The following is a 12145-nucleotide window of genomic DNA, read 5'->3' on the forward strand; positions in this document are numbered from 1 at the left end:
TCCCTAGAACGCCAAGCTGTCTGAAATCCAGAAGTTTACTTACATTCCTTCTGAAATTGCATTTTAAAAGCAAGGTCCCTGCCTACCTCTTTTCCTGACGCTATTTCACACTCCATCTGCCCCGCATGCCACAAGCATTTCCTCGCATGAAATTGAAGTTTCTGCTTCCACATGGTAGTGGTTCCACTCCACCTTGGCTATGAAAAACACATTTATTTCCCTCTGCCTCATACTTGTACTTCTGTCACATAAGGATTTTGTCAGAAGTCAGGGGCAAGGACTTGACACAAGAGTCACTATCTGTAATCAAATCATAGTGTTCACAATTACATATTTAAATGGCATCATTTTACATAAATAATTAAATCAAGTAAAAACTGAGGCCTTCCAATAATGATCTAAAATTAGCCCTGAACTTTACCTGTGAGTAATCCAGAATTAGCCAGAAGCAGAAAAGAGTATTAATTAAAGGACCTTAGGCTTTCACTACAAAGCTATTCTAATTAGGCCATCTAATTATACTAGTTAACCACTCTATCATAGCACCTGAAAAAAGAAATACAAGTATGTTTGTTTTTCTTCTTTTCAAAACTACTTGGTCATAGATTCTTTGAATCCACAGCTGACAGAATGCCTACTCCTTAAAAAGTTGGGGGTGGGGTTGGGGGTGGAGGGTAGAACAACAGGGAGGGTAAAAGAAACAGACCATCTAGCAGACTATGCTGGACCCTGTGGGACCAGCATCTTGTCTCATGTGGAACACACACATGTGGCCAGCATCTTGACTAACTCCACTTGTTGAAGATTTTAAAACTTTACAACCATCTGCTGTCCTTCAGTCCACATATGTGGCCATCACAGCCACCAACACAAGTGTCACATTGACAAGAGCTGGGATCAGCAGAGAGCTCTTCAACTGTGTTTTCTGAAGGTTCATATTCAATTAGACCAGCTTTTTAAAAAATGCTAACTAGACGAGAAACAAAGAGGAATTTCTTCTCTCATAAAACTAAAAATAATGATGGTAACTTATAAATGAATCTAATGAACTATTTTGGGTTTATTTAACTTTTCATCCAACTTGAAAGAGGCTTACATATAATACAGTGTACATTGAAAAACACTAAGAATCCTTAGGAATGAGGTGAAAAAAAAACCATCTCTTCAAAACCATAGCTATTTATGGCTTTCTTTCCAGGAACTAAAAAGCATTAGCTGGCATCAGACATGATGAATTTAATCATTTTTATTTCCACACCAAAGCCCTTTTCTTGAAATACAAGAAAAATTTAATTAGTAGAATCTCATTAACTAAAATCTTTCATTCATCATGTTTCCCTCCCACACTCCAGTCCTATAAATAAAAGTTAGAGAACAGCTCCTATCAGACATTCAGTCAAATATCGAATTGCCAGGGCTTCCTGAAATCACTGCAGTCAACACCCTTTTCTTTACCATGAAGAGTCATGAACTCTATCATCTACCACAGTATGGAAGAACAGGGGTTTCCTGTTTGTTTTTTTGTTCTGTTTTGTTTTTATTGAGGTGTAATTAACATATAACATTAGTTTCAGTTTGTACTGATGACTGGATATTTGTATGTACTGTGAAATGATCACCACAATATATCTAGCTAACATCTATCATCATACAGTTAACCGAAAACAATTTTTTTTGTCATAAGAACTTTTAAGATCTTCCGTTAATAATTTTCAAAGATGCAATATAGTATTTTTTAACTACAGTCACCATGCTGTACATTATATCCCCATGACTTATTCTGACCCCCTTCAGCCATTGCACCTGCCTCTGGCAACCACCAATCTGTTCTCTGTATCTCTAAGCTTGAGAATAGGGGTTTTTAACCTAGTGCCAATGGACAGGTTTTATAAGGATCCACAAGTATCTTGATGGGCAAAATTTAAAGCTTCTGTGCTTTCACCTAGAAGAGAGTACATGACTTTTCATCTGCCTCCAAAAGAAGCCTCTGATTACTCAAGAATGGATCCCAATTTTCAGAAATTGCAGAAGCTCTCACATGCACATCACCAAATAAAATTGTCTCAGATGAGGCATATGGCTGAGCTCCCTCTCAGCAGACTGCCGTAGACTATTCTGAGCAGCACACTGACATCCTTGGATGCAGCTTCTTGTACGAGTTGCTGCTTCCTGCAACTAAGCCAGTAAAGGAAGTGATACAGACAGAAATAATACATTTTCAAAGGGTTTTAAAAAAGCAGTAGCCCAAACTGCTTAATTGTTTACAAGTTAACCAGAAAATTAAGTGAATCCAAGTACTGCATTCTAGGTAACAAGGACATTGGTCTAACTATGTTAAACACTGCCCTTGATATTTGTCACCAAGATTTGTTTTATTATTTGCTTTCTACTTTTGTGACGCATGTGACTATCCTCATTTATTTAGAAACCAGGACTTGGTTTCTAAATACGCCTAGATCAGCTCCAAATAAGAAAATTTAAAAAACCTCTAGAGGGGAAAAAAAAGCACCTATTTTTGATTTGCAAACAATGATGAAATAATTAAGAGCATAAAATATCCAAACACTTTCAGAATCAAAATATTTGTTCTGCTACAGAAAACTTAAAATTTACCTTGCATACAATAATGATGTTGTTAGAACCATAATCACTACACTAATTGCATTGCACTTTTATATCTACCAGCTCTTTCCATTAAAAATCTCTGCCAGTCATCTCTGGAATTCCAGAGAATACTGAACTAAAATGTGTTGTCGTTGTTGTTTGTTTTGAAATATGGGGGGATTATGGGGAGATATTTATATATTTAGTAAGAAAAAAATTAGCCTTCATTTAATATAGCAATTATACTTTAAGTGCTAATGATTGTGCCTCCTAAGATGTTTTGAGTCGATCTTTCTTTCAATTCCCTTGTCGCAACCTACCCAAACCTAAGCTAACATTAACTCCTGCCTGCACTAATACACACCTTCACACTGAGGATTTTAGTATCAGTTTGGTGACCAAATACCTTTTCTGCAATTTGGTCTCTGGTTCTTCTCAAGCGACTATGCAGCTTTGTAGTCTGAACCCTGACTCTGTCTCCCTGGCAAACTGTGCCCTCTGTATTGCCTGTTTAACCACTACCTGTTTTACAAGTTTGTTTTGCAAGCACCAAGGAAAACCAAGGCAGGGGCCCATATCTTGTGACACCCTCTGCTGACCAGAACCACCTAAAACTCATTTCATGGCATGAGGACTTTTTGGCTGTTTATCTGTTTTGTTTTGATACCACCCAGGTAATAGGAGTTTGGCCCACTGGAGCAGAGTGTTGAGCTCTTGAGTCTAGAGCTCAGTGCTCTGCTCACATTCTCCTGGGTGCGGGGGATAGACTGGGTTCACTTTAGGTTCCTCCTTACACTTAGGCAGAACACAGTCCCAGCCTGATGGAAATGTCTCCTGTTGGACTTCCACCTAGGTCAAGACCATGAAAATCAATACTCAAATTTGCTAGGTCCACCAGGACAAAAGCAGCTTCAATGCTTGGTATATCTGTAATTCTAGCCCTCACTTAATAGTTTGGCCTTACAGCTCTTAAGGATCGGCTTATCAGCACCACGATACTTTTATGACAAAGTTTTCTTTAATCCAGCATTTTTAGTTAATTTCTTGGGAGAATAAATCTGTATAATCTAACTTACCTAATTATCCAAAACCTGAACTTCCTAATATCTAATCAAACTATATAACACTATCTTTTAAAAAGTTATTTCAGTTCCTACCTTTCAAAGAACTGCCTAATCTGGCCCCTGTCTATCTCTTTCCTCTCTGTTCTACTCCACCCAGGCATTCTTCCCAAACCCTCCATGAGTCATTTCACCTCAGGACCTTTGCACCTATTACCCCTCTGTCTAGAATGCTATTACCTCCTTTACCAAGGGAAAGCCTACTCATCTTCTGGAGCTCAGCCCAAATGTCACTTGCTCCAGGAACCCATCCCTGATAACCCAGATTTGGTCAGACAAGTGCTAGCAGAGCTTCCTGCAAGTCTTCTGCAAAGCACTTAATCAAATCAACTGTTTTGTTAGTGGCTTATTGCCTGTCTTCTTTAGAAGTCTCGTGAGGGTAAAAATAATATCTGCCTATTTCCAACTACTGTGCCCACACCTAGCAATTGCATGTACATTGTAAAGACTCGATAAATAGTTAACAAATGGATAAAGCATAGCAATGTCAGAAAGTTTTGTTTTAATTTCAATATAACCTATTGACTTTAAAACAAGATAGTTACATAAAATATTATAATTTGATTTTCAAAAATATACATACTAGTATATCCCTAATTATGATTTAAAATGTATAGTAAAACAAAGAATAGATTTTAAAAACTACAATAGATTTTAAATTAGATCTTATCTATTAACGGTCATGAAGTAAATCTACACAGATCGAGACAGTAAATTCACACAATTACAGTCAAAACTTCTACAAGTTTTCAGAAATGTCAAAAATAATAAAAACAAAGCATTTTATGAAATAATGGAAAAGAAAGGTCCCCAGAACTCGAACAGAAATACTTGTGTAGTGAAAAGACTACATGGCAAGAAAGGGAAAGAAAAGAATTCATACAAGAAATATTTCAGTGGTCAAAATGACAAGACTTGGATATGAAGAGTGAGGTGCAAAAATAAAGGACTTGAAGAGTCAATATAATGGAAAGAACAAGTAACCAAGAAAATGTAGGATTTGAAGATAGACACAGGAAAAAGTAAAGTCAGTTCTAGGCATTTTAAGTAATATCAAGAATGTAAACAAATGCCATTAGTGGTGCCGACAGAATGCTAAGATGGCCTCATGACCTTCACTCTGTGGTGTTACTACCACATAATATGTCATCATATAGTAAAAGGATTTTGCAGATGCAATTAGTTACTAACCTATTAACCATTAATAGTTAAATTATCTTAGTGGGTCTGGCCATATTACTTGAGCCCTTTAAAAGCAAAGAGTTTTCTTAGCTGATAGCAGAAAGGGAAGTCAGGGAGATTCGAAGCATAATACAGATTCACCATGAGGGAGGTTCTATTACTGAGATGCAGGAGCACGCAAGTAAGGACCTAAGAGTGGCTTCCAGGAGCAGAGAGAATCCTCAGCCAACAGTCAGTAAGGAGCGAGAACCTCAGACCTCCAACCATAAAGAACGGAATTCTGCCAACAAAGGTCATCCTGAAAGGGGATTCTTTCCAGAACCTTCAGATAAGAGCCCAGCCTGGCCAAAATCCAGTCTAGCCCACCCAGACTTCTGACCTAAAGAACTGTAAGGTAATAAATGAATACTGTTTTAAGCCGCTAAATTTGTAGTAATGTGTTACACCGTAATAGAAAGCTAACGCAATTAGCAACTTGGAAACATTGAAGTATATATATAGCTTTAAAAGTCGCCGCACAGAAACCACGAGAATAGATGAGCTCTACTGTGGAAAGTATATAAAAAAAAAAGGGAAGAATATGTAAAAAGGCCTTGAAGGAAGCCTATGATTAGAATGTTATTTTAAAAAATGACACTAATAGTACATAATATAAGATACACTCCAGCATTAAAAAATATGAAAGACTCTATTGACAATGTAGAAATAACTGGACAACAAACATTTCCATCCGCCTGTCCCTTTTATTTACCCATTTCCACAAGGCACTCTTACTCATGTGTGCTCTCCTTTTGTTAGTTGCTATTTCAAAAATCTGAGCCATAATTTCACATTTACCCAAATACAAAGATTTATTGCATAAAGGAGAAAAAAATTACAAAAATAAAAGAATTATCTCTAAAGATTTGTTTGTAATATCTGAACAGGCTTTAATCTTGTAGCCCTAAAACTACTTGAGTCCTAAAAAAGTTGAGTCACTATTATAATATGAATTTACTTAACTTCATAAGTACAAACAGATGATTTTTATCATAATTCCTATCAATAATATCTTGCCTGAAATCTTCATGAAGTTTGTTTTTTCTCTCTAAGCCTTGTCTTACACTGGTATTTAGTGAAATCAAAAGCTATAAATTATTAATTACATAAAAGTTGGCATTGAATAATGTCCATTAATCAAACATAAGACAACCTCATATGTACATAATTAATAACTGTTTTCTCACTACATCAAAGACTATTGCTTTTCCACAAAATTTTAATCACTTTCCGACATATTCCCATCAACTTAATTGTATTTGAACACAATATAAAAAATTTAAAAACTAAAGCAGCTTTAAAGCTTCCCAAGTTACAATTTATTAAGATTCGGTAACTCAAAAAAATTCCAAGAAAATGAGCCACTCATGCAACTAATATAGAATTCATCATTGGAAAATCTTATGAGAACTGATGTAATTATTTAGCTTTTGAATGATTAAAAGAGAGACTTAAAGCAATATTACACAGATTTAACAAAACATGAAAGTTATCAAGGGCCTCCCAGTCAACTAACTATACACAGCTGAGTTCTAGGGTCCTGCGTGTGATTAAATCAGCTGATCATGTGAAGAAGCCACAGCAACGAAACATATCGGCACAAGGACATGTAACAGAAAAGTTCTAACTGATTTTGTCTCCTTAACTCATCAAAATGAAAATTCACCTAAGTTTTAAGTATTTAGCCGCTAGCTGAATGATTCTATTTTTCTCTCCTCACTCTATAAGTGACTTATCATTACTTTCAAAACAAATTATGTTCATAACGTCTTGTACAGAATTAAAGAAACTGCATGCTGGGTGAGAAGCAAAGAGCAGCCCAGGCCAGCATTCCATCTCTGACACTATATGTTTTATAAATGAAGAAAGGCGATGCTACCCTCCTCAGGGTTCTCGGCTGGGGAGCTTTCAAACAAATTGCTGATGTGTAGGCCTGTCCCCAGACTAAGTGCAGGAGTCTCCCCTTATCCAAGGGGAATATATTCCAAGACCCCCAGTGGATGCTTGAAACCACGGATAATATCAAATTGTTTTTCCTATACATATATATCTATGATAAAATTTAACTTATAAATTACTCGGTAAGAGATTAACAACAACTCATGATAAAATAGGACACATAACAATATACTGTAATAAAAGTTATGTGAATGTGGTCTCTTTCTCAAACTATATATTGTATTGTTCTCCCCTTTTCACTCAAAGGAAGCCGTTTATGGCTTCTCTTCGACACAACAGAATTGCCAGCATCACTAATCTTGTGCGTTGGGGCCATTATTTAGTAAAATAAGGGTTACTTGAACACAAGGACTGTGATACCACAACAGTCAGTCTGATAACTGAGACAGCTACTAAGTGACTAACAGAGAGAGAGCATTTACAGCATAGTCATGCTGGACAAAGGGATGATTCACATCCCAGGCCAGACAGGACGAGATTTCACCATGATACTCAGAATGGCATGCAATTTAAAACTTCTGAATTGTTTATTTCTGGAATTTTCCATTTAATATTTTCAGATCACAGTTGACAGCAGGTAACTAAAACCATGGAAAGAGAAAATGTGGATAAGGATTCACTACTGTTAAGTTAGAACCTCTGATGGTGACCCTATATAATTTTAACCACAAAAGGACAGAAGTGCATTCAAAACTTTTTTACTTTCCTTAATATTTAATTTATATTTTCATTTTCAATCACCTTTTGTGGTAATATAGTTCGAGGTCTACTACAATTGCTCTTATTTTTCTCAAAATTCTTTTTTTAAAGCTTCTAAGGCACTTTTAGTAGAAATGGTCTATTTATAACTCTTGCCACATGATTTTTATAGGTGCATTATTTAAGACTGAGAAATCATAGTGTTCATGTGTATATATGTATGTATGCATGTATGCAGATATACGCACACACATACATACATATTTTTAGGCCAAAACAACATTAAACATGCCACGATTTAGAACTATTTCTAGGTGTTGGCAAACTCTGATTCTGTACAAGGGTAAAAGTGTTCTGGTTCATTGTAAATTCTTCTCATTGTGTGGTTCAGAACGATACTGGAATCTGGGTCACATTTCAGATATTCAGAAAATAAAAGTCTAGAACTGCTCAAGTCTTGAATTCCACACCTAAGTCATAGGGAAGACTTAGTTATTTTACGCTTGCCCACATCAGTTACATAAGTCTTTTCTGTTCATTGACTCAAGATTTTCTGGGATTTTAGCTACACTTCATCACTCAGAAAAGCCTGCAATTGTGCATGTTCTCCAGAATGATTTACATCATCAAATAAAAAGCCAACAAATTCCCCTGACTCCACTGATAACAGTCTTTCTTTATCCAGTCTATCTTTATCATTTATCTTGAAGAAATTATGTGACACTAAACTTCATGTTCCTTTTAGAAACAAAAGAATGTTTTTTTAAAAAAAGGTTTATTTTTCTTTCCTGTCCCCAGTGTTATAAAATGGACCACACCAAATGAAGACACAGGGTCAGGATCAAGATCATTTCTAAACGGAGTCAATTGTAAAGCACCATCATAGAAAAAAAGAATGAGAGTTCTTAGATTAAAGGTTATCAGACCATGGTCAATTTCAATTAGTACCTGTTAGTAGAGGTGACACTGACAAAGCATAAATAAAAAATACTTATTTGTTCTATTTGCTGAGCATGAATGGAAAAAAAAAAGAAGCAGGGAAACTAAATAACCATCAATAAGAAAATAGCTCATATATATAAGTACCTACTAAGTAATAAAAATAACTAGGTGCTATAGATCATGGGAAGAACTATAGCTTTTGAGCTGGGAGGGTATCACCTTGTCCACAGCCATTATTCTAGAGATAAGGAAATAAGGCCAGAGGTCACGCAGGATTCTCCAGCTGCACAGCAAGGTTGGGCTAGAACCTACAACTTCTGATTCTAGAGCCTCAAACTGACACTCTAAATTTACAGAGTATATTACCTATTGATATCATCTACAGACAGAAATTAATACAATTTCATCAAAGGGACATAAATCCATGTTCAATACTACCAATAAGTATTACCTATTGATATCATCTACAGACAGAAATACAATTTCATCAAAAGGGACATAAATCCATGTTCAATACTACCAATAATTTGTACTAAAAGCCTGTTAGTGTTTGCTCCTCCTAAGATCTCTGAAGAAGGAGGTTGCACTGTGAATGGTCAGGAGCGCCGGCTCTGGAGCCATAGTGGCTTGGGTTCAACTTCTGGGCTGACATTTACTGGCTCTGTGGCCTTACAGAATCATTTGACTTTTGCATGCTTTAGCATACTACTAATCATAAAATGGGGACAACAACAGCACCTACCCCACAAGACCGTTGTCAGAAATAATTAATACTAGTAAAGCAATTAGATCAATACCTGCATCACATAGTGGTTGCAAGAATGTTAAATCCTCTCTGACTACACAGATGTCCTGGGCTTACCAGAGTAATCATCACCAAGTCCTTGGACCACTTCCACATGGTCAGTAAGATTCAGTAGGTATGGCAGACATAGAAATGTCAATACTACCCTTAAATAGTTCACAACAAAATTCTTGAAACCAGATTCAATTTTATTTCTAAATTCTGGAATACTGAGAAATTAGTTTCCTTGGTTTGCCTTTCTCTGAAATGGGTACAACAAAGCTTGTCATCAGTAAAGGTGTTGTAAAGATGAGACAGTACGTTAAGGCCCTGGGAGCTGCTTAGGGCACAAGGTATTTTACAGATCTGTGCAGAGAACATAAAACTTACTGTTCAGAGTCATAGTAGTCCATATGCTTCTTCTTTTTGTTGTAAGCTGCAACTCGAAAGGGAACTATTTCCAAAGTGATTAGGCCAGGGGCCATTGTCAGCACTTTGGCACCGTGAGTTGGCTCATACAGGTCCTTCCCTGTTTCTGGATGAGGCATGCCAGCGGGGTCTCGTCCGACAATGTAAAAGTTGGCTCCTGCAACCATCCGTGCTCTGCAATGCCACTGGACCTGGGATAAAAGTTTTCATATTAGATAATTATGCTTTTATGACCAGTACTCACAAGTAATAAATGAATAATAAATGTGTATACTTCTTATATAATCAATGTCAATCAGTAGGAAATCTCAACAAATTTAAATGTATCACATCAGGAAGCCAGTATCAGAAATGGCAACCCCTAACTCCAAAAAAATTAGAAGTATAAATGGGTACAAGTGTTTATGTGTATGTATTTATATTTTATACTTACAAGAGATATGTGAACGCATATGTGTTTACATGCACTACTAGATGTCATTTATATGTAGTTCAAAATCTAACCTATGAGGTTAGAAGTCAGGCTAGTAGTTGATCTTCTGATGGAAGCTACTGGTAATGGTAATTTTTTTTTTTTCAGCTTTATTGAGGATAAGTGTCAAAATATGGCATATGTTTAAAGTATACAACATGACTTGATATACATATACGCTGCAAAATATTTACTACACCCAAATTGACACATCCATTCCCTCCCATAGTTACCCTTCCGTGTGTGGTGAGAACGCTTAAGATGTAGTCGCTTAGCAAATTTCAAGTTCACAGCGCACTATTATTAACTATAGTCACCATGCTGTACGTTAGATCCTCAGAATTTATCCATCTTATAACTGAAAGATTATACCCTTTGACCGATTTTAGAAATAAGAGCTAGTACCTAATCCACTCTGATGTCAGTCCTAGGAAGTTCCCGGTAATGTTCTTAATGTTTCTTAATCCAGGAGCTGGATACTGATAACCAGAGTGCTCACTGTAAAACTTCACTGAGCTGTATGTACGCTGTGATTTATACACTTTTCTATGTTATACTTTAGTAGATTAAAAAAAAACACTGGATGAAAATCATTTAAATTATATGAATGCTTATATAAAATGGAACTGAGAAAATCATGTAGCTAAGTAACCACAACTCAAGACACTAGGTAAGAATTAAACAAGGTATGATTGCGAAAAGCCATGCTGCATCCAAAACTATCTTTGAAAACTATATTTTCACATTAAGACTTATCATTTAAAAACAAAAGTTGGTCTAACCCCTAGTTGTGGAACTCTAGTAATTAAAGTAAGAGATCATTTTCATTAAAATGAAGAAAATTTACCCAAAAGTTAAATGACGTGGGCAATAAAGTGTGAAGCAAACCCAGGCCTAGAAATCTGGTTTTAGCTCCCTTTCAGTGCTAGTTTCCATTATTTAGTGATTTTTACAAAACTCTGTTCCACATGAAAATAAGATATACATAATAAACACCATACATCATTTTCATTTTATCTCTCTTGACAGTTTCTCTTATACGAGGTACATATACATTTATCAATATAGTTTAGAAAGTGCAATAGCATGAGGGTAATCTCATACCCCACAATTGTATTGGTCACCCTGAGGAGTCTGTTTTTTCAGCTGTTTCTACTGATATTTATCTCTATACTTCCAAATGTTAGGCATATACTGCCGTGTCTTGACTTTCATTTTAAGTATTATATAATACAGATGTTATTTCCACATTATTTACATTTCCCACAATAAAAGATGATTTTTGGCTCTTATTCCACTCACCTCATTCCCTATCCCATTTATCCAATAAATACAGTGAAAACTACATTTTTGGTAAAATCAACATTCATCTGTAAAATGGGGATTATTATGGTATTTAGCTTATAGAAGTTTTAAGAAAATTAATATATGAAACATGTAAGGACTCAGAACAGCACCTTGTTTAAAGTACACAATAAATGTCAGCTATTGTTACTATCTTTATCACCTTCCTTGTACAACTGTCTGTTTTTCCTAGAGTTAATAATTGCTTGACTTTTTTCCCACTCAGTTTTCCATATACCTCTGTCTCTATATACCTCGTACTATCCTTCTCTCTGAGCACACAGTTTAATACAATTCCCAGCCTTGCAGTGTGGCCATGTGGCTGAGTTCTAGCCAAAGGAATGAGAGCCAAAGTGATGTGTGTCACTTCCAAACGTGGACCATTAAGAAGCCTCCTGAGTCCCATTTTAGTTCTCCTTCTCCATTTGCCAGCTGCATAGAGGATGCCAAGGGCCTAGAACTACATCTTTTTCTACTATAGCATTACTACTGCTTGCATTGAACGGCAATAGTTCTGTATGAACAAAATGGCAAAGCATGATGCTAACAGACCTTTGTTCCCCAAACATG

General features: G+C 36.1%; 1 protein-coding gene across 1 annotated transcript in view; it reads right to left on the reverse strand.

The window, feature by feature from the left end:
* PAPSS1 (3'-phosphoadenosine 5'-phosphosulfate synthase 1) overlaps positions 1-12145 on the reverse strand; it is an 84347-nt gene that overhangs the window by 5116 nt on the left and 67086 nt on the right. Inside the window, exon 11 of the mRNA XM_006918896.3 lies at positions 9721-9950. Coding sequence (XP_006918958.1) covers positions 9721-9950 — 230 coding nt within the window. The remainder of the gene's footprint in view (positions 1-9720; positions 9951-12145) is intronic.

This window comes from Pteropus alecto, unplaced genomic scaffold (assembly GCF_000325575.1).
Source record: "Pteropus alecto unplaced genomic scaffold, ASM32557v1 scaffold5, whole genome shotgun sequence".
Taxonomy (NCBI): Eukaryota; Metazoa; Chordata; class Mammalia; order Chiroptera; family Pteropodidae; genus Pteropus; species Pteropus alecto.